We start from the raw sequence: 24,180 nt of genomic DNA, 5'->3' as shown, positions 1-24,180 counted from the left end.
AGTTGTGTGCTGGCCACTTGGTCTCATGCACACTAAAAGCTGCATTACAGCACTATCACCTGTCATACACAGCAAAAATATACTGCATAACACACAATGCAAAATTTAAAAACGTATAAATGTAAATTATATTAGAACTGATAACATGTGACAACAAACATTTGAACAAATAGATGTGGCTTAAGTGGTTCTCAAATCTAAGCAATCTTAGCAATGGGAAAAGGATAGGATACTGATAATAGTTTTAAAAATACCAGACTTTCAAGTTTGTATGATGGTTTGAAAATGTTCTGTCTATTTCCATAATTAATGTTCTATGTCTTCAGTAAATGATATATCGCTGAATGCAAGCAATTTTCTTTTAACACAATCAAAATCCGCTGCATCGGATTATCCTTCCTGTTCCTAGCATATAGTCCTTTGAGAAACCAATACATTAAGGATATTTGATTATTGAGTGTATTGATGAGTCTTCTACTGAAATATCCTTTAGTAAAATAGAATATATATATATATATATATATATATATATATATATATATATATATATATATATATATAGAATAGAACATTTATTCAACGTTGTGCTTCTCTACTTTCTGTTTACTAATTTGATCTTTTTGATGCTTCTTTGAATTGGATAACTTTTAAGGTTGTTGTAAAATATAAAAACGAATCCAGAAAACAAGTGTCATGCTGGAATCTAAAACTCTGAAACAAATAAAAATAAAAAAAGTCATTTTCCTGACCTTCAGCTTCTTGAACGAACCAATCACAGGAGCTCTTTCTGGCCCGTGTGGCGTCATCGTCACGAAATTCAAAATTTAGAAAGAGAAGAGAGAGAACGGTCAGTGTTGCTCCGGTTTTCTTGAAGAAGTGATATCGTTCTGTTAAATTTGAGGTTTAAGAAGGGCCACATTTGACGGTAATTAAACTTTCAAAGCGGTTAATGGTAGTGAATGGTTATGCTAACTTCTGTTCATTTAGCTACTTAGGGAAAGCTATCTGGATTTACCTGCTGTCGTTATACCTAGGTTAACGTTAATGCAAAATAGGTTTGGCTAATGTAAAACGACTTCCTTTTTTTTATACTCCAGCGCATATAGGTCTGGCTAGCTAGCTAGTGCTAACGTTAACGTTACCTCTGTGATCTAGCTAAGCGTTAGCATGTGTTGCCTAGCTAACGTTAGCTAACGTTAGCTAGGCGACCTAAAACTTGTTGAAACGTTAATATTAGCCAGTTGACGTTACTATTGCACGTCAAATAGATTCTTATTTTTTTTATTTGCCCTGATATATTACAGGTCGTGTGAAAACCTGGATATAATGGCGCAGTTTGGGTTTGAGAACGACATCCATAGCATCTTGAAGCTGGATATGCCCATCACAAACGCTCCCATGGCAAGGTGGCAGAGGAAGGCCAGCTCATCAAACTCATCCGCCTTGAACGGGTTGTCTCCTGGCAAATCTGCCAATGTGTCGCGCAGTTCATCAAAAACACCAGGTAATGTGTACCATTATATTAATGCAGCGTAATTATATCTCTGCAAATGTTAATCACTGGGATATATTTGGGGTTTACGTGCAGTTTAGTGTCCCAAAATATTTTCCAAAAAGTGTCCCAAATGATGATGGTGGTTAGGGTTATAGGGTTAGGGCTATAAACTACCTGTGTAAACCGGTGGTTTAGCAGGTTCATAATAAAGTACAATGGGCCTCATTCACCAACCGTTCTTACGAAAAAAGTGTTCTTAAACCCCATTTGAAGATTCTGACATTCACTAATGTTTTCTTATCTTGGATTTGTTCTTAGCTAAGAACTAAATCTAAGAACATTCAAGAGCACTCTTAAGCACATTGTAGGGGTTGACAATTTGCTCCAAATAATTGGTCACTGCATTTTATTTAATTGTACAGTCGTTTACAATGATAGTATTTTACTGTAATGTATTTCTGATCCTTAGTTGGAAAAAAAAATCCTAGTATGCAAATAAACAATAACACTGCAATTTACATCAACAATTAAACTGATTAAATCCTGCGTTATTTGGTGATTGATCGGGCTATTTATAAGGGCAAAATGCAGTGGTGGAATGTAATGAAGTACAAATACTTTGTTACTGTACTTAAGTAAATTTTTTCAGTATCTGTACTTTACTTAAGTAGAATCAATAGTGCATACTTTTGACTTTTACTAAGTTACATTCTGCGGCAATTATCTATCAGACATGAAAATCACTCACCTTTCGGCGAAATTCGCCGTTTTGAAACCAAAATAGGTGACCTACGTGAATCGTGTAGATTCAATGAGAACATGTTTAAGGGGGGTCTGGCTTGTTTTGATGTGCTGGATTCAACCAATCATCGAACTTCCACCTACCAATGAAACGAGTTCTAGCCAATCATATGCAAAGTAGGGCGGGTCTTTGCCGAAATGTGAGAGTGCGCTGCCCATAGAACAAGTGCTGGTGTGGTCTCCGTGGTAACGCGGCTAAAAAAAAATGGAGGCAAAGTTTATCAAACTTGGAGCTAGGGCTGTCCTCGACTAAAGAAATTCTTAGTCGACTAACACTTATACGATTTTGTCAACTAATCGATTAGTTGATTTAATTGACAGAGCTGTGCGCTTTGAGAGGTGGTTAAGACTAGAAAAGCACAATTTAAATGTAGTTAATTAACCATCTGTAAAACTGAGTTTCTCCACAATTAATCCTGCAAGAGCACCACTTTAAATCTTGTGTTTACCATAAATGTGCTCAGAAGTTTCTTGGAAATAAGTAATTAAGCATGAATAAGCATAAAAAATGACTAATCGACTAAAGAAATCTTAGTTGACTAATACCGAAACGACCGATTAGTCGACTAATCGACTAAGAGGTGGCAGCCCTACTTGGAGCATGTAGATACAGGAAGCTTTAATTGAGTAAGTAGTTAAAAGAAATGGCGGTGGGCATGAATAGAGGACGAGGAAAAGAGTGGAGACGGGAAGCCGTTTAGCACTTGGTGCCTCAAACTGAGGGAGCCTGGTGCTTGCTTCTGCAGCGCATGTTGAAGGAAGACACCGTACGACAGTAGCGGTAAGCCAGGGCTTGCTCGCTAGTCATTAGATGCTAGTCACAAAGCTCTGTCATACGAGTACGTTACCTTCACTGACCGACCGTGATACAAACAATACGTGTGTGCATGTTCATAGCGGAACATGATTTGTCATTAACGATGGCCAATGTTTTAAAAATCTGAAGCCCAAACTGCCTTGATAAAGCGGTCTGTTTGGAATTAGCTATATGAAACGTTTTTAATAAATGTACATTACAACTCATATATAAATTCGCTTTTTTGATGATGACTTGGCCAAAGTAGTAAAGTTTAGTTTTCACAATGATTAATTGTAGGATTATGATATTATGGCAATATGTAAATCCACATTGACTCTTTATTTAACATATGGTTGGAAGAAGTAAAAATGTATCTTTTTTTTTTTTTTTTTTTTTTTAGTTTAGAAAAATTATGACTTTTATTACTGTTTAATGTCAAAAGGACTTTAACTGTTTAGCCAGTAAAATTAACTTTTATGAGTGCATATTGAAATATTACACTGTTGGTTGGCAAAAAATGCATCTCAAAATTCATCAGATTGATGCTTTAAATATGGAATATTTAAAATTTTCAAAACGTCTTCCTGACCGTCACAAGTTTGTCTTGTAGTGGAAGTTTCCTTTGCAGCAGGTGGAAGAGTTTTCAGAGTTTAGTAAATTGAAACAAATAAGACAGACTGAGACTAAAACCAAGTTGGGTTTTTGTGTTTTATTAAAGAAGATATATTTGCAAATATAGGATCAACATGATTTCACAAAAGGCCGCAGCCCAGTGTGGAGTCAGTTTCTCCCATGAGTGAACAAGAACACTAGGCTTATATGCATCTTCAGAGTGACAGCACACACGCACTTAGATTATTATGACGCTACAGTTCTTACAGGCAATCTGATACACATGAAGACAATCAGAGAAATGCAAGAGACATCTTGGAGCCATTTCGCCTCCTCCTCCCGGTACGACTTTCACCCCCCAGTTACATCTTAACTGGCATGGGAAAACTGGAGATAGTTTTAGGGTGACCTTGTCCCCCCTATCTGTTCAGACAAACAGTGCTCACATTTTGTTCCAGACTGGACACCTCAGCAGTTTAAGCAGAAACTGAGATAAACTGTCTTTCAATAATGTGAGAGAATTAAAGTAGAAATAAAACATAAAAATATAATTATGCTTAAATGTAATTTTTCCCATTACAGTCTCACCAGTGAAGTTTGGCTGCCATAGATGTATAGGGCACCGCCGATCTTTTATCAGCTTCCAACCTGGCTCTGGTGCTCCAGAGCCTGGGCGCAGCACCACTGACCCGTTTTTATGGTGGTTAGGATAGGAACTTTTTTAAAAGCCAGGCCTTGTTTGTGGTAGTGGACATATTACCATTTAAAATGGTAATATGCAAATAAGATTACTACTTTTAATACTTAAAGTTAGTGCTGTCAAACGATTAAAATATTTAATTGCAATTAATCGCATTAATGTCATTGTTAACTCTCAATCGCACATTTTTATCCATTCTAAATTTCCCTTGATTTCTTTTTGTCCCTTTTTATTTAGTTCTCTCATTCACTCACTCACTCACCGCACACACACACACACACACTCCTAGCTTTCACACATGCATAGCATACCCACACGCACATAAACACACACCCAATCATTAACATTACTGTTCTGACACAAACCTACTTTTGATTATTAAACAAACCGATATACACACGACACGGATACACAATAAATTACTTGCTGTGCTCCAGCGCAGCCTCGAGCTTCTTCATCGCCATCCACTCAAAACATAACGTTAGCCTACTACTCTTTGGCCGGCTTGCAAGCCCAAACAATTGTGTGCAGCGTGCCTGTTGTTTTGTTTTTGTTTCCGGTCTAGCTAGATCCGGTGTGGTGGTGTAGTTTTTCTAATATTACTAGTTGTTGCAACAACATGTGAAAAAAAAACTACAAAGTTTGCTAGGCCAAAAAGAACGTTAATTTCGCGATTAAAAAAATTACGGCGTTAACATGGGTTTGGGTTTGCGTTAACGCCGTTAATAACGCGTTTAACTGATAGCACTACTTAAAGTACATTTTAAAATCAGGTACTTTTACTTAAGTAGGGTTGTCATTGTGGTACTTTTACTAAAGTAAATATGTCTCTGGTTATTTGTACTTTTACTTAAGTACTGAGATTCAGTACACCACTGCAATGTACAAGTCATCTGTGCCTCTGACAACCATCTCAGCACTTCCCAGGAGCTGCACAGGAAGTGTCGTGTCCTTATATGGGAATTTGCGGGGCGTTTTTTTATGCTAATTAGGAACAACTGGCATGCGCTTTCAATTATGAAGATGTGGGATTCATCAATCCTAAGAACACAGGTGCAAACAGTTCCGTTTAAGAATACGTCATGAATCCGATGTAGACTTTTGTTAGGGACTTTCTTAAAAACGTATTTAAGATAGAGGTCGACTGATTAATCGGTAGGCCGATTAATCGGCCAATTTTTTTTGGCATTTTTTACATAATCGGCATCGGCCAATATCAAGCCGATTAATAGGCAGGCGCATCTGGGGGCAGCCTGGTGTTGTTGTTGTTGTGGAACATGTGTTCGACGCATGCTGCCCCTAGAGTCAGATACCAGCAGAGTGAGCAGACCTCACCCAGTGCCTAAGGAAGGAGCTGTTCCTCGGAGAAAACGGTAAGGATTAAATTCTTAAAGTCCTATATATTTAATGAAAAACGTTTGACATGTTACTGCCAACTTCGAGAAAAAAACATGAATAGGCGACATGACGTTCGGCTACTTTGCATATTAATAGCTGTCATGTCATGCTGTCATGTCACAATAATTAAGCTAGAATTTTGCAATCACAGACAGTGGATCTGAGACTTTTATTATTTGTTCTGTTTGTGTGTCTATATTTGAGAGGGTTGTCAACTCAATGCAGAGAAAGAAGTTGTAGTTAAAAGAGACCACCGCACCATAGGCTAGTGAAGGACTGGCTTTGCTTTGCTAGCGTCGTTGCTAGGGTTGGTACAGAGTAGACCCGCTGCTAATATGGCACCTGTGCCTTAACGACCCGTACCTACCGGACCGAATAGCAGCGCGGATTTCTGTGAGTCATTTCGGCGCCACTGATATGCCTGCGTTGCTCTCTGATGCTCGAAAACGAATGTTAGAATAACAGAAACATTGCAGCATGTGACGCTAGTTAACATTACACTCGTCAGCAGCTAATGTTAGCCTACCGTTAGCTAGCAGATGGATTAAACACGATTTAAAATGCTGACAGTTAAACGGTGTAAAGTGTGATTTATTTCAGTGTATATGATCCAACAGCAGCATGTTAAGCAGTGTGCAGCTGCCGTTGTCTACTTGTCTGAAGAACAACACAGACGGTGCGTCGCGGTGCATTCAAAGTTGTTGTAAAATACCCTTTTGCCATGGTGGTTGATTTTGTCGTTCAACAGCAATTTACTAGTGAAATACATTATTGTTATAAGTTATAGTTATTACATTATTATTAAATCATTTAATTTTGACCATATGGCCTAAAGTTGTTTTCCCCCCTTTTGCGATAATTAGGTTTTGTCTATTTGGCTTTGTCTGTCAACAAACAAAACAAAACAAAAATACATGTTTCAGGACAGTTTTTGGGAAGATGATAGAAACGTTTTTAGCCTTGTATTACTTACAATGCACTGAATTATTAGCTGATTTATAAAACAAATGTTAGATTTAATATCTATACCTATCTATAAAATGACTTGAAGAAGATACTATACAAAAATACTAACTTAACCTTGTATTTTCCCCCTTTTTTAGTCATTAAGTCTGATGGCTGAAAAGAAAACCACCCCCTTATGGCAGCGCTTCACCCAGCCAACACCAAAACAAAGAAATGCTGCTGGTTGCTACTGTGTGTCAGCACTACTATTGTTAAAATGGTTAATTTATTTTATTGTTCTCAGATGTTTGATAAATGCTGCTAAGTGCACTAAACTTTATCTTTTCATTGAAAAGTTTATTTGACAAAGTTAAGTTTATTTTCTTTCTTTCTTCTTACCCGTTCTGTTTATTTATACAATATATGTTTTTACATTATACATGTTTAATGTAAGTATACAAGTGCAGACTGGTGTTCAAGTATTCAATAAATGTTTTTGTTGAGAAATTTTGTGTATCTTAAGTACTTATTAGTGTTCAATTTTATCTTTTCAAATAGAGGTTAAAAACAAGCAAATGTCGGCCAAAAATAATCGGCCAAAAATAATCTGCAGCATATATCGTCCGACCCTGATTTCAAAAGATCAGCATCGGCCTGAGATAACCCATATCGGTCAACCTCTAATTTAAGAGAAAACTTAGGAAGATATTGGTGAATAAGGCCCATTGTATGGAGGAATTTGGGACACTAAACTGCACGTAGAATCTTCCATAGGGAATTTGGGACACTAAACTGCACGTATACCTATTTTTTGTATCTTAGGCAATAATAAAAAGCGTACACCGACTAAGATGGGGGGCGACCGCTTCATTCCCACAAGAAACCGCAAACAAATGGATGTGGCAAGTTTTCTGCTCTCAAAAGAAAATCAGCCTGTGGACACAAATGATACAACAGAAACATCAGTAAGTATTTTTTTTTTTTATACACCTACATGATCCTTCAGTGAATTAAAGGATTGTATTGATTTTAAACGGATTTAAATTTATTATATTGATTTTGATTTTTAAAGGAACACGCTGACTTATTGGGACTTTAGCTTATTCACTGTATCCCCTAGAGTTGGATAAGTCCATACATACCCTTCTCATCTCCGTGCGTGTTGTACTGACGTCCACACTGCTAGCCTAGGTTAGCGCAGATCCTGGAGGTAACTGGCTCCATCTAGCCTACTGCTCCCAATAAGTGACAAAATAACGCCAACATTTTCCCATTTACATGTTGTGATTTGTGTAGTCACAGCGTGTACAAATATCAAGGTCACATGAGACACAGAAATCTTCTAACCGTATACATACTCGGAACTATATTCAGAAGGCGAAGCACTGCTACTTGGGAAGAGTGATTAGTGCAACACCTGAAAAGCACCGTTACACTCTGCTCCTAAACGCGGGGCTTCTCAGGTGCTGTGAGCAAATCACTCCGCCCAAGTAGCAGTGCTTCGCCTTCTGAGAATTAGGCCTAGTTCCCAGTATGTATACGGTTAGAAGATGGCTGTGTCTCATGTGACCTTGTTATTTGGTGTTATTATAGAGTTACGACACACATGGAGATGAGAAGGGTATGTATGGACTAACTCTGGGGGATACAGTGAATAAGCTAAAGTCCCAATAAGTTGGCGTGTTCCTTTTTAAAAGAAAGCCTGGTCTATGTCACTAAATGGATACAACATTGAAGATTCAAAGATCCTTCACCTTGGAGGGAAACCGCTAAATGCTCCAGAAGGTAACTTTAGGATGTGTGTCAACTTATTGCTTGGCAAAAATATTGCATTAATATTTTATTTACATTTAGTTTTTTTACTTTGGTCTAATGTACAGGCTATCAAAACAACTTGAAAGTCCTCTACAGTCAGGGTGCAACCCCTGCCTCAGTCAAAAAGACAAGATACATATCTTCAAATCCTGACAAATTCCTGGATGCTCCTGATGTTCGAAATGATTTCTGTAAGTGTAGAGGTTTTTCCTCATAACATTAATGCATGTTATTTTTCTGTGACAACAGCAATGTATGCATTAGGGCTGCACGATTATGGCTATTATTTTGATCAATATTGAGATCCCGATGATTTGTTGATTTGAACCAAAACAAGTTTTATTGTCACATAGGCTAATTATAACTGCTTTCACATCCATATTGTGCTACATTCCTGCTAATGTACAAATATATGTGCATCAAGTTACATAATGCAACTGTGAAAAGTTTGAGGCGCCCCTCCCCCATCTCCACAGGGTGGTAGATGCATGACGTGAGAGCATGGAAGAAGGGCTACTGCTTTAGGTAGGTTCAATGAATGCATATATGAAACAGTGTTGTACAGCATGTGGCTCTTATCAGCATAAGCAACTTAACTCTGTGACAGTTTACATTGATTAAAGTAGCATTTAGATGTGTTATCATACAGGCTAGCCCAAAGTCCGTGGACTAAATGACAGTTTTGTTTTTTTAAATATTTATTTAGTATTTAATTGGCTTGCAAAGTAGCTATCCGTTCCTAATGCTAAGGTTGGCTAATTTATGTCAAAAAGCAGTAGTTAATGCCAAGATATGGTTTCATTTTAAGATATTTAAAAAAATTAGGATATACTATAGGGGTGGGCGATATGGACAAAAAATATCTCTATTTTTGACGATAACGATAATTAGACGATATCCTTTAAAAATGTGTTTTTAAAAGTCTGAGTTACTTAATCACTGATGATAATAATGGGCACAATGTTGAATGAAAACAGTTCTTATTTATTTTAGTATTAAAGTAAAAATAAAATACTATACTAATACTAATTGAACTAGTGTAGGAACATTGAACTCTTGAGTAAACATTCAGTTGTACACCTCTTCTGTAATGTAAATTGTGCAACATACAAGCAAGATGAAATCATAATAATAAACAAAGGGCTCTATTCTGTATCTGTGAGATAGGGCAGTGTCAGGTTTTCATAGTCCTTCTACTTGGCTGTGGTCTAGTATGTTCTTCCCTCTAGTAGCACAAGCTACATGCTGGAAAAAGCTGGGGAGTACAGACTTTAAGGACTTTAAGTGAGCCAAATGTGTGCTAACGTTAGCATCGGGGGCTATGTAGATGGCAGTGTGGTGTTTTCGTGGTAAATAAAATGGCCTGTATATTACCGACAGGGCTCCAGGTCAGGTGAGCTGTGCTGGCCAACAATCCTGCGGTTGGTACTCCATTCATTGTGCACAAAAATGCAGTCCTCTGCCTCTGGTCTTCCCGGAGTTATTTTCTCATCCTGCCGGTAGCTAGCTCGGCCTGCTAGCAACAACCTATGGTGCGCCCGGTCTGACTATGTCCTCCGGGATGTTATGAGCCGCCTGGAAGGCTCTCGTAACGGCTGTGTTGTATCGTTGCCTGTATTGATTAGTTCAGTGTGGCTGTACTTGTATAAATATACACCGACAGGAGAGCTAGTAGCCGCTGCACAATCACGCGCCTTGTTGACGTGAGTGAATGTGTAGCGTGCCAATGCGTGTTTTGAAGTGTTTTTTTCTAAGTAATTTAAATACTCAATAATGTCAATTTGCACATCGTTAACACAACAATGACAATATTATTGTAAACGATATATATCGCCCACCCATAATATACTATGCACAGTGCAAACCCATGACAACACTTGACGAGTCTTACAACACCTGCAGAGGTTGAGAGCGAGGGATACATGACCGGAGCACAGAGAAAGACGTGAATACATTGATTGTGCACGGAATTGGTTTTTGTTTACTCAAACAAAATTATTTTTTGCGAGTGTTAATTTCTGTTCAAAATGCAATGTAATGTGCTTGCAAAATATAGTTCTCTGTGCTCAAAACCTACAATTACTCGCTCCGGAATGATATAACGCCATATCCCACCACCACAAAAAAATGTGTTAACATGCTGAATGAAGAGGCAACTCACCCAATCTGCTTCGCTCTCTACTGAACTCAGTCGTTTGTGGTATCGGTGTCATTAATAATCTATAAATTCACAGTTGGTAGGTATTGTTAGTAACGTTAGTGTCGTTAGAATGCAATTGACATTTTTTTGTGCTCTTTGCTCTCTGCTATGACTTGCCTGTAAAAATAAAGGTGAAATAGAAACTAAGCTGCGGGGAACAACCGGGAACAAATCTGATTGGCTCATGGAGGCACGTAATCAGACAATGGTTTATGGAGCGCTAGATTGGCTTTGCAAAAAAAAACTGATACGGAGCATTCTATGAACGGAATGACTCATTTTAAATACCGCTCAATCACGCAAATTTGATCGTGGAAAGCCCAAATCGTGTGATTAATTGTGCAGCCCTAGTATGCGCAGTCTATCACATCTTGCATTAACATCAATCCACTGAGGGTGGATGTTGATCACTACATTATAAATACTAGATTTAAAGATTTTGTACATAAATATTTGATCTTAACCCCCCCCCCCCTGCAGATTTGAATGTGATTGACTGGAGCAGTCAAAATGTTGTCGCTGTGGCACTTAATAACCGTGTTTACCTGTTGGATTACGCACAAGATCGAATCTTTTTCCTCATGAGGTTGGCGAGTGAGGAGGACTACATCTGCTCACTATCCTGGGCCAAAGGGGGAAACTACTTAGCTATCGGCACCAGTGACTGCAAAGTTCAGGTCAGTGTTTTTTTTTGTGATAATTTTTTTATTAGCACCATTTAATATCATTCAGACATACAGAATAAATTCCACAATGTATGACAGTTAGTGTCAAATGGTGTACAAAACAGAAAAAACACAAATTGCTCAAAACATCTCCCACCCTTTTGCAGTCACAAGGAAAACAAAACGCACAAACCGAAATCACACCTTGCCTAATTACTCGTACAACTTTGAATAAAGGGATTAAAACGTGGCATTGATATCTTTTAGGATTCGTTGATACCTCGGATGCGGTTGATAGTAGCTCTGGATTCGCTTTGTTTTAATTTCAGAGCAAGCAATTTGCTTGGTTTACAACCATTAAAATAATAATTTTGCCTCACTCTGTTTATTATGAATTCAGATCTCCTTAGCAAATCATTTAGTTCTGTTCGACTTGTGACTAGAGGAGTATGTGTATGTGTTTTTCTAAATGTGTGTATTTAGAAAAGTCTTAGGAGACTGCTAAAGATTTACAATGTTTTTCCAACCCTGCAATCCTTGCCTCTTTTTCTCTTCAAATTGACTGCAAAGGAAGATGTTAAATCTCTAATAAATCGTTTAGTTGCCTGCCAAACGAATGCAGGGTCCTAAATTGAATCAGTATTGATTGATATAAACTCAACCAGTTTGGCTCTAAATTCTGCATTAAAAGCTGTGTTCTGATAGCCTGATGTGGTCATACTCAGATTCTAGTCAGAATATGAGTCTGAAACCGCTCCATAGAGAGCCGAAGTCCCGCCCTTCTACTTCCGGTCATGGTACCTTAATTTGGAAAAAATATGAACGAGAGTCAATGGAGAGATAATAATTTTTTGATCCCGTTTGAATTGAGCCATGGATTACAAATATGATGTTCGTCAATTTAAAACATTATTTTTCAACCGAAGAAAGTCTGTTTATTGTTAAACTGTTGAAGTATAGGACTGTGAAAATACGTAATTAGAAAGACTACACACTTCAGTGTCTCATGGATGACGTCTCGCTGAAGCTACGATGTCTGTGTGTATCGTACTGGGGATGTAACGTTACTCAAATGAGCAGAGAATCTTGCTTGTTTTGCTTATCTGCTGGAAACTATTCACTGGATAAAACACATCAGGTAAGATAACGTTACATGTGTTGTGGAACAGCTAAGCTAGCTAGCTAGCGAGCAAGTTGAGCATCAAGCTAGGTGACGTAAATTGTGTGAGACAAGAGATGTAGCTCACTGAGCGGTTTCACACAAAACTAAGTGGTACTACGACAAACCTACGGCTAACTGAAACTTTCTTCGGTTGAAAAATTATCATATATAATTTGAATGTGGATAACGCTAGTGATAGTGAGATGCTTGCTACATTTGCATTTCTAAAGATGAATCGGTGAAAATACGTTTTATTTCACGGCTTTGTTCGACGCCGCTGGGCGCTCTCTCTCTTCAGTCTCTCTCTATCTCGCTCCACCATATAACGTTACCGTGCTTTCAGGCGGTTGTTGAGGCTCCGTCTAAAACTCTGCCATTTTGTAAAGCTGTTTGTAATGCAGAAATAAAATGGATTAATGATCCTTTTATTCATATAGTTTATATCTGACTTTACAGCTGACTTCTCTATTGGCCGTTGAAACCGGTGAAGCCTCTTACGTTCTAAAACCAGCCTCTTCCACTTGAACAGCTGAGTCGCAGCCACACCATCAGCTAGTTTATGACAGGCCAGTTGAGGATTTTAAAATTAATGTGCTGTCGATATATCTTCTGTAACATAGGCTACGCAATGGTGGAATCTACACATCTCAACTTTGTTGGCTGAAAGCCTACTGTGAAATTTAACACAGGTGTCAGCAAAAGTCTGGTTAAAACGAGACAGATAAGAAGAGGCGTTGCAACAATGTTTACAAATATACATCGTAACGCTGGCTGCACAGATTGTGTAGACGCAGACCGCTACGATTGACTGACACACACACATTGTTAAAATCCTACGCTGGACGCTTTTAGTCTTAGAATGAGTTTAGTTAATGATCGGGCTATAATAAGACCACGTCGGTTATGTAATCACTGACAACCGGGACAATTTCATAGTGGTTGGTGTAAACCGGGATATTTTAGCGTCCCGACACAGCTTTTGTTGGGACTCGGGACTGTCCCGATCAAACCGGGACGTCTGGTCACCCTACATGATACATAGCCTAGTGTGTTGGCAGAAGGTTTAAAAAAAATAAAATCAAAAAAACAATACTACTTATCAAGCTGTTAGCGGTAGCTAGCTAACTAGTAACACTCACCTTTGCTTTGATTATGAAGGTATTCCTGTTTTTCACCTCCCATATGACAGCGTTATTAACCCATCCACTCTTGAAAAAAAAGATGGCTATCTGTACTTTTGTAGGCTTTCATTTTTTGTGAGGTGTAAGGTCACGGATTCTCTATAAGATAGATGTAAATATCTCCAAACTCCAAGTCTGGTAGAGACTTTACCAGCTTCAAAGCAATGAAAACATAAGCGGGTGCTGTGTATGGATCACAAGTTCCGAGTGACATATGGTCTAAATAGTTGATTGATTGTAGTATTGGAAATCTGCAAGGCTGCAATTCCCGTGGCTGGCCACTGTTCATCGCCATTCTATCGGCGTTTCTTGCCCGCCAGGTATCCATGGTAATGACGTCACTGCAAAGTATGAATTCTTCAGCGGCAGCCACCTGTTGTAAACCAATTCAATCCAAGCACTCTTTATTGACATGGTTGATTCTGTTACTGTTGATCATCTGTCCGACAATTGGATTGGTCCCAACAGATCTTGTTCGAGCATAATTGCTCCTCAACGGATCAAGTCCAGACCGAACTTTGACCTTGAATGTTGTGGGTGGGGCTAAGTTCGGTTGGCATCCAGGCTAGTGTTCTGGAGAAGGGAGTTATGAAATTGCCACTTTCTAGATCTTTCTCCTAACATATCACAATGGAATGTGGTTATCAGCGCTTTGTGATCAGACAGAATTGCTGGTTATATTGCTATCATGTGGAACATTGTCTTAAGCTCACTAGAACATAAAATATTAGTGGGGTCAACAATAATTGATTCGGCAATGCATTGCAATGCGGGGCATGCACGATTCAGCATCGATGCGGCAAAGTGCCATAATCGATTTTGTCACTGTTTATTTTCTGGCCTTGAGTGGACAATAAAGTTTCCGCACGGACCAGTCACTGTGGCTCTGTCTGCTGCATCAGCACACGTCATACAGAGCGGCACGAAGTGTGTGAATGTTAACATTTCAAATTTTCACCTCAGGTAATTTATAACCAATTACTTTGGATACAAGCGTTGCATTTTGGATTCTGAACAGCAATGCTCGCGCTGCGCGCGCACACACACCAGGGCTGAGGTGTGTGCGTTTCACGCAGCACATGTAGCTAACTGACTGGAAACATTACCGGGGATTATTTACCGCCAATGGCGCAGATGAATTAACGCTACACTTGTTAGCCTACTGTAAGTAGCCTACAATAAACCCTCAATGATAACAGAGTCAATACTTATCAATACCCACCTACCTGTTGTACAGGCAGAAAGCGATATTTTAGTCTGCTCTGTCTGGCTGTCCACCGCGCTGTGCAAACACAGCTCTACTCTTCAAATAGCGACTTTACAAACAAGCTAAAATGAAAGATGTAGTTTGTAGTCTAAGTGTTTATCTTAATTCGCAACCAATCTTGAACTTTGGACAAACTCTTGTAAACGTAGCTGCTGTCTAAACAAACCATCCTCTCCGCTGGAGCGGTAAACCTATGGATGTATTTTAAGACCAAAACAAATACATGTGGCTACTTAATATGCACGTGAATGATGTTCTTTATTCTTGATGATGTTGCCGGTTGTATCATTTAGCAACAACATTGTCTTATTTCAAATGAGGCATACAGGAGGAATGCTAGCCTGCTTATCAGTCCATTCATCATCACAGCTGCTGTTTTCCACAACTTTTAACTTCAGGCTCTTGACAGTGAGATGTTTACCTGACAACAGGACTTTCTTTCTGTACGCATTTTCCACCAATCAGGACACGGATTACGTTTCAGTAATCAAGTCTTTAACCATCACTCCTCAGTGAACTGCCCCCTAATCTGAGATCATTTTCTAGTTAAGTAGCCTATCTAGTTATCATTATGGATTTTCCATGTTTTTAGGAGTTTGCTTACACTAATACATGTAAAAAATATAGCATTAATTTAGTAAGAAAGTGAAAATATCAAACAAGAAGATGTGTATTAGATATAATTTTATTTTCTTTATTTGAAAGTCCGGCCCCTGGAGTGTTTGCTTAAAATAATTGTGGCCCTTGGATAAATGTAGTTGATGACCCCTGGTCTAGCTTTACTGCTTATGGCACAACATCCAGTGGCAGTGGCTAGCTGGTTGGGTTATAACCATTTTCTGAAGCTTCATGTTAGGTGCGGCGTATATTTTCCTGCTTTTTTGTCCTTGCCAATCACACCTATGATATTTCTTTCAGGGCCAGTAAAAATGTAGAAGGGGCCAGCAAAACTCTGATCTACTGGCCCCGGGGGCCAGTAGGGATTTTTTTTTAATGTTGAGACCTGCTCATGACTGATGAAAAATTTGCCTTGTGTGCAGTAGAATGTTGATGCATCGCAATGCATCGTAGAATTGAATTGAAATGTTACCTGGTGAATCGTAATCAAATCGAATTGTGAGGGCAGTGCCAATGCACACCCCTACAAAATATAATCAATGCGAAGTGGGTAAGGTGATGTGTGGGGGGGGAAAGGTATAATCCTTGCTAGCTGATCTATCCTGATTTAAATCTAGCACTGCATTCATGTCTCCCCCTATAATTAGTGAATACTCATTGAGAGAGAACATTTCATTGTTTAGACGTGGGAAAAAGCTTTCGTCATATATAGATGGTGCATATACCGAAACAAAGGCTATTTTCCTACTCCTTATTGTGGTGCTTATATAAGATAACCTGCCTGATAGGACTTTACGTGTGTGTGTGTGTGTGTGTGTGTGTGTGTGTGTGTGTGTGTGTGTGTGTGTGTGTGTGTGTGTGTGTGTGTGTGTGTGTGTGTGTGTGTGTCTGTTATGCAAGCACATTTATTTATTGTATCGAGAATGCCTTACACATGGAAAAAGACATAAAATACAATCGAGGATAAAAACAAAGTCCAGGACCTGTTTCCATTGTGGTCCTCAAAAATATTATGTTCTGATGATAATGCCCATCCCTACTATGTTAGCCGTGATATAAATAAATGAAGTTTTCCTGTTAACTTAGGAGGAAATGAGCCAACTCGGCATCCTTTTGGGCACTAAGCTGTCTCCACATTTTACATGCATATCTCCAATATTTACCTGTGTTTTACGTCTTCTCTGGTTATACAACTGTTTAGAAAAGTTGCTGAGTTTTTTAAGGTTGGGTAGAATTAATCTATATCGGTTAATCCAGTTTATTTGTTTGCTGCTACCATCGCTGCAGCCAGCACCTTGTTTTTGCGTTTCATGTCCGGCAACCCGGGTGTCAAAATAGGCAACACCCAGGCCAAAATATGGAAATTTATATTTAAATATGGAGAGTACTGGCTTTGGAATTGTCAGAAAATATAGTATTTCAACTTGGCATGTTTCCTTAAAGGTGCTCTAAGTGATGTTGGGTGAAGTTACTTCTTGTAAAAAAGAAGTAACTAGCTCGCTAGTCTAAAAAAGACTAGCTCGCACCTCCCTCCTCCTCATCCCGTTCCCTCCCTTCTGTGCTTCAGCGCACTAACCCCCCCCTTCTTGTCTGTTATTGGCTGAACACTGGAACACAGTTTGTGTATGTTTGCATGGTCCAGGTTGGACCACTTTAATTTTCTTGGAGTTAGTGGACCCAGGGCTGTCTACAGAGACCGCGTTTTTTTTACAGTGTGTTTAGGGGACCGGCAGCTTGAGGATAGTGAGATGTTTGCTGTATGTGACAAAAGATTTTGTAGCCTAAAAAACGCGTGACATCACTTAGAGTACCTTTAATATCTGTTGAAATATTGTGGACATTTCTTGATTAAATACAATGAATAAATATTTTTGTTTTTAAAATCACTCGAGTACTGTACTTTTTTTTTCTTTTCACCCCACTTTCTACTTCTACTCCACTGCATTTATATGTAAGCTTTAGTTACTTTATAAATGTATATTGTTACACACAAAACATTCAAATAGTTCATTATTATCATACAACTTATGCATAATGGTACCCACCTTACCTAATGCTTTAGTTGATGTGTTGTTCATGCATGAGGTCATGAATGAGAGGCTATGAACGCATGTCAATTCCTGATGATTCATAAGATGTAAAGGAATGAAGTAATGCACAGATCATTAATTAATTCATGCATGAATTCATAATTCATGTACCCTTACTGTAAAGTGTTACCGTAACTTTAGTTCAAGCCTGTGGCAGCAGTTCCAAATAATTCGTTTAGTGCCATGCAATGAAAAATACCTCTTCACAAAGTTTTTCACAAGTCCAGTGGGTGCATTTTCCAAAAGAATGCTTTTAATTCTGAAAAATAAGGTTGGTCCCTCACGAAACTCACTCAATGTCTTTTAATATAATTTCTTAGATATGTAGGCTACATACCAAGAACATTCATGAATATTAACTGAGATACCCCATTATGTTTAAGCAGTAGGCCTATGTGTGCTGTTGGCAAAATTGTCCCTAATCTGTCTGTGTCCATGTCTGACCTGGGCTGGCACATGTTCCCGTTTAAAAAGCGCGTGCGTGCACGAGCACTACGGTCGCTGTTGTCACTAGTGTCCCGGTTTTAGTTCCGGGAAATCTGGTCACCTTACATTACATGAAGCAGCAATCTTTAATTATTTATTTTGTAGACGATTTACATCTCTTTTACGTGAATGTGACTCTTGTATAAGCGCTACATCTATATTCTTTCTTCAAGTAGTCCAAGAATTTAGCTTGTTTGATCGGTCCGTTTAGCCCCCTGATGTTAACTGAAAGGATTGAAAGTTCAGCCATCCTCAAAATATACACGCATACATGTCTCGCGTACCCTACCTTCACTGATAAATTTGTCTGCCAGTTCCGGACCTGCTGTCGGCTCCAGACGCGAAGTACCCTACGTGGGTGTCCCGTTGTCCTCTGGCTCAGTCGTCGGCACCAGGTCCAGCTGCGGAGCGGCCCGTGTGGATATCGCGTCATCCTCCATATCCAACTCCTGACAGAAAACGTCTGCATCTTAGGCTGTAGTGAAGGTGAACTCTCTCCCTCTGTGGGTCACTCTCAGGGTGGCCGGATAGAAAAGAAAGTTTGAGATGCCTTTAGCATGTAGCTTACGCTGTGGCCTATAAACTCTCGACGCCGCTGGATAGTGAATGTGCTGTAGTCAGGTTTAAAGCGCAGTAGGGCTTTCCTCGACTAAAGAAATTCTTAGTCGACTAACACTTATACGATTTTGTCGACTAATCGATTAGTTGATTTAATTGACAGAGCTGTGCGCTTTGAGAGGTGGTTAAGACTAGAAAAGCACAATATAAATGTAGTTAATTAACCATCTGTAAAACTGAGTTTCTCCACAATTATCCTGCAAAAGCACCACTTTAAATCTTGTGTTTACCATAAATGTGCTCAGAAGTTTCTGCATAAAAAATGACTAATGGACTAAAGAAATCTTAGTCAACTAAGACCAAAACGACCGATTAGTCGACTAATCGACTAAGAGGTGGCAGCCCTAAAGCGCAGCGTTGTTCTAGAATCCCAAATCAGCCCTCTATTGCTGTGTTTGTCTTGCCTTCTCAAACACCTGATAATCCGAGTGGGTGTTGTACCCTTGCCATAGATTCTATGTGCTTTGTCAGTTTCGATGATAGCCTTGTTTTGTAAGGAGGGGGATCCACACCGCTAGTTGTTCTTGCAGGAACCCAACTGGGTCATCCTTTTCGCTGCCCTCTTTTAGTCCAATGATGCGTACATTGTAGTGTCGAGATCGGTCTTCCATTTTGGCTAGATTATGCTCAAATTTCTTCTGGTCATCAACACAGGCACTCACTATTTTTTTTTTTTTTTCATCTGCTGATTATCCCCGTGTCTTGTCCATTCGTTGCATCAGATCACGTACCATAGGTCCCTGCAGCTCAAGCTCTGTCCTGATGTGTTGCGAGGTATTCATTTCTGTTAGCGCTCCCTTTACTGCATTGTGGACCACTGATTCAAGCACACCTGGTTGCTTCTCCAAAACCTGAGCGATTAAAGTCCTCCGTGTTTAGGTCCGCGATAGCATCAGTTGCCATGTTAGCCGCCGCCATGTTAGCGGATTTCTGTTTTGGAGTAGATAATGCGACCTGCTTTCTTGCGCTTGCAGGCATTTCACTGAGTCACTGTGATAACAAACGATTTGACATTGAAGAAAAAGGAATAGACCTTATTTTTCAATGAAATAAGGAGGTGGGTAAGGAGCTCTAGCTCTCAGCGACCATTACAGTTGTTGGTCACGTGACCTCCCAGGTCAGTGTAGAGATGAACCCACCACCTCGGTTCATAAGGACACATGGCAATCAAATAACTGCTTCATATCTTGTTTAACGATACGTTTTTGTTTTCTTAGTTGTGGGATGTTTACAATCGGACGCGGGTACGCAGCTTGGCCAGCCATACGTCTAGAGTCGCTTCCCTGAGCTGGAATGACCATGTTCTCACCAGGTACAGGTTTTTTTTCCTCATTTCTGATAATGGACAAAAACTTGCAAGTGTGGGTGTGTGGCTTTCTTTCCCTAGTGGCTCGAGATCAGGACACATCCACCATCATGATGTGAGGGTGGCAGACCACCACATCTTTACGCTTACTGGTCACTCACAGGAGGTGTGTGGGCTAAAGTGGTCACCTGATGGGCGATACCTGGCCAGTGGAGGCAATGATAACTTGGTTTATGTATGGCCACGTATGCAAGAGGGTGGCACCACCAACTCTGTCCAATGCTGGAGTGATCATCAAGGAGCTGTGAAAGTGAGTAGCTTCATACTTGTACTGGAAAACAGAATTTGTTCAAGCAATTTGTCACAAATCCAAGACAAGATTTGTTTTTATTTTTTCTGATCATTAAGCACAATAAAAAAAAAGTTAAGTTAATAACATACTGTATTTGTGCCGAGTCAAATGTTCTCTGGGACGTTTTCATGCTAATCGAATGCGTCTGCGTTAGCATGAAAACATGTCCCAGAGAACGTTTGACTTGGTACACATTAGGCCTGCACGATTCAGGGAAAAATATGAATCATGATTTTTTAGCTTAGAAATGATATTACGATTTTTTTCTCACGATGTGTAATGTTTATTGTACACATGAACCATGAGAAAACAAAACATTTTTTTTTTTAGAACCTATAGCACATTGCGCATCACCACAAGCCTGTAAACATAGAGGCTTCAATGAATAAAGAATATAAAGTAAATACTGGCCATTTAAGTACAGTAGGCTACCAAAAATAATGACCTAACTAACTAAATATGGCCCTGATACTGGCTCTATCTGAACTCCTTGAGCATGTCTTTACATAATTAAAACATGTCAATCAACATGCTTCAGTTTCTAGAGAAATGTAGTTTGTAAATTGCCAATTAAGTACACTATCAAAAACAGAATGATTTCTTAGCACACTCTTTAACTGCTTGCCTTTTATAGAAATAACATTTAACTGGCTATTCAAGTAGGTTACCAAAAATAGAAGTTTAACGCACTGCGCTGAATATGGCCCTGAACATGGCTGTAAATAGGCTAATTGAAACGTCTTTCGGACCTCTTGCCTTGTACGGCTTCATCGTATTGCAGTTTGTGGTGACGTTTGAGGTGCTGGTAAAGTCTTGTGGTGTTATGCTGCGTTCATGCCACCTTGGAATAACAGGCACCGGTTACGTTGTTTTTTCGACTGGCAGTGTTCACATGGTCGGGATGCGTATCCCACACAGATAATGTGTTGTTTTTTTATACATGGGCCTATTTATGAATAATTTCAAACATGTCATGTCTGTGTATGTTTCTTGGCAGAGGCATTTGTCCACAATAAACAGTTTATTGTCATTGAAATATGTTTAGTGAACCAAAGTCACCTACATCAAACGTCAGTTGTCAATAACGCGTCACCAACTGGGAAACTCGGTTATCAAAATCCAACCCAAGTTTCCCACCTCTGATTCCCACAGGAAGTTACGTGAATGGTGACGTTTTCACTCGGAAAAACGTTTTTCCGATGTCCATGAACGCACGGTTACATTGCGGTGCTGCAGCGAGGGCAAAGCATGCCTTGCAAATCACATCGGACTGACCCTCGTCGTCTTGCTTGAATCCAAAATACTTCCACACCACCAAATGTGAGCCTTTTTTCGGAACAAGTTTGGTTTGAGACTGAGTGGTTGGCGGATTCTCGTCACTTGTACCTGGGTTTTCATCCATATCCATTTGGTTTATTTCCGAACTTCCTCGCTTGCTCGACGAGTGAAACACGTGACTAAAAGGCGCTTTTTCATTGGAACTGTGGGAGAGATGTCCTACCAAAATAAAGGCCGAAAATGCCCCCCCTTTTTTTTTTTTTTTTAAATCGAAGTCATTTAAAAATTAAATTGTGAACAGGGTGAATCGAGATCGCGATTTTATAACGATTTTATCGTGCATGCCTAGTACACATATGTTATTAACCCCTAGGTTCATTTTGCGCCGGAATTGTCCTTTTAAGTTTGAAACTCACTTTTGAACGTGTTATCATTCTAGGCTTTGGCCTGGTGTCCGTGGCAGTCAGGTATCCTCGCATCTGGAGGTGGTACCAGTGACCGTCACATCCGCATCTGGAATGTTAACAGTGGCTCCTGCATCAGTTCACTTGACACTCAGTCCCAGGTACCTACACACTGCTAGACCCTTTATAGTTTAAATGGATATTCTCAGTCAAATGGTTTTAAAAAAAAAAAAATTAAACTTGGGAGGTGGCAATATCACAGGTCTTTTCTCAAATCACACAACTTTTTTATCAGATCTCATCACTGTTGTTTTCACCCAACTACAAAGAACTTGTCTCTGCCCATGGATATGCCCATAACAATGTTGTTATCTGGAAGTACCCTGCTCTCACCAGGGTTGCAGAGCTCAAAGGTTAGTAACAATTTTTTTGGACTGTATTGGCTAGGTACTTGTTAACACATGCTTAACTTTAAATGGAAATATCCAGTGACCTGGAAACTACGTCATGCTTTCTGCTGATTTTAAACATATTAATGCTTTTTATTATAGGCCACGAGGACAGAGTTCTCAGTTTGATTCTGAGTCCAGACTGCTCGACTATTGCAACTATTGCTGGAGATGAGACTATCCGCATGTGGAAGAGCTTTGAAGTGGATCCTGTTAAAAAGGCCAAGGAGAGGCTGGTCAAATCAACTAGCAGTGTAATTCATCAGTCAATCAGATAGTTTGCTTTGTCTTGGTGTTTTTTTGTTGTTGTTTTTTTAGGTTTTGACTTCCTTCTGTGTATGGACAGTGTTGCTCCGTGACTATAACCAAAACCTTTGCTAAAGTACCAACAGCCCACTGTCTGAAATGCATATGGTCTGGATTCCAGACCACATTATTTTATGCACTTTAATATATGTATCACACTTTACACTGGTGCTTCTTTTATTGCATATCATTTTTGTATTTGTGCATATATAAATACACACACACACACACACACAGAAATTTAAACATGATTGCGGTCTTTTAATATTTTCTGGACTAAGCTATTCAGGGAACACTAATGTAAAAAGAAACACAATGACAATGTTCCATTTCAAGCATGTACAATATCTAATGCAAGTCAAGACAGAAAGACAGAAAATGTCACAAATTGTCTTAAAGTCTGTAGATAAGGCCCTGCTTAAAGTGTTTTGTTTTGCCAGTGATAGACCAATCACACTGAACTCTGCCAAACACTGGATGGACTACTTTAAGTGTGTCCAGTTATCCAAAGGGTCGGATTGTGTGGTTTGGTTTGAGATACCATCCTTATGGTTTTACTATTTCTTTGTGATGCTGTTACAATGTTGGGACTGTCTATGTTTTCCCTATTCATGTAAACTTTAAGAAATCGTTAAATTAAAGATTATTTTATGGAATGTTTATTCCATATTTTTTTCGCTGTGTGTCCGCTTACCCTCAATGCTGATTTAAGGACACATCCAGAATTTGATGCCTCTCCTTATTTGGGCACAGTTAAGTGATGGTTTTGACCTGGCTTTGAGTCTTACATATCTAATTAAGAGGAATATCAAAATGAAGCACTTGACACCAACAGTGCAACACTGTTGACTTTTATTTTAATTATCTAATAGCATAATTTTTTTTAGTCTGCCTCATAAAATAGTTGTGTGCTGGTCACTTAGTCTCATTCACACTAAAAGCTGCATTACAGCACTATCACCTGTCATACACAGCAAAAATATACCTGCATAACACGATGCAAAATTAACAAACCATTGTATGAATGTAAATTATATTAGAACTGATATAACTACGTGACAACATAAACATTTGACCAAATATAGATGCGGCTTAAGTGGCTCTTAAAGATTGCTTAGCAATGGAAGCAGAGTAGGATACTGTGCCTCATAAATGATAATAGAGTTTTAAACATGGCAGACTTTCAAGTTTGTATGATGGTTTGAACATTTGATGTCCATTTCCATAGTTAAT

The 24,180-nt window shown here is 39.1% G+C and overlaps 1 protein-coding gene across 2 annotated transcripts; it reads left to right on the top strand.

Moving 5' to 3' along the window:
* The first annotated feature begins 836 nt into the window (after positions 1-836).
* LOC114564749 (cell division cycle protein 20 homolog) lies at positions 837-23,624 on the top strand. 2 transcript variants are annotated; one of them, XM_028592265.1, is made up of 11 exons: positions 837-925; positions 1,305-1,504; positions 7,573-7,715; positions 8,448-8,535; positions 8,631-8,756; positions 11,246-11,442; positions 20,070-20,164; positions 20,240-20,468; positions 22,228-22,353; positions 22,488-22,605; positions 22,744-23,624. In XM_028592265.1, the coding sequence occupies exons 2-11, from the start codon at positions 1,327-1,329 to the stop codon at positions 22,917-22,919; spliced, it is 1,476 nt and encodes a 491-aa protein (XP_028448066.1). In that variant the 5' UTR covers positions 837-925; positions 1,305-1,326; the 3' UTR covers positions 22,920-23,624. The 2 variants fall into 2 exon arrangements, with proteins under 2 accessions (XP_028448066.1, XP_028448065.1); XM_028592264.1 differs by having other exon boundaries at positions 20,070-20,468.
* The last annotated feature ends 556 nt before the right edge of the window (positions 23,625-24,180 follow it).

This window comes from Perca flavescens, chromosome 12 (assembly GCF_004354835.1).
Source record: "Perca flavescens isolate YP-PL-M2 chromosome 12, PFLA_1.0, whole genome shotgun sequence".
Lineage (NCBI taxonomy): Eukaryota > Metazoa > Chordata > Actinopteri > Perciformes > Percidae > Perca > Perca flavescens.
Note: the sequence above shows the minus strand (reverse complement) of the source record. Positions and strands in the feature narration are given on the sequence as shown.

Bases quoted from the DNA above. Each gene is read 5' to 3' on its own strand.
- LOC114564749 (XM_028592264.1), top strand. From the start codon at position 1,327: ATGGCGCAGTTTGGGTTTGAGAACGACATCCATAGCATCTTGAAGCTG. The intron at 8,757-11,245 runs GTAAGTGTAGAG...CCCCCCCTGCAG, and splicing joins TGATGTTCGAAATGATTTCT to ATTTGAATGTGATTGACTGG. The intron at 20,469-22,227 runs GTGAGTAGCTTC...TTATCATTCTAG, and splicing joins ATCATCAAGGAGCTGTGAAA to GCTTTGGCCTGGTGTCCGTG.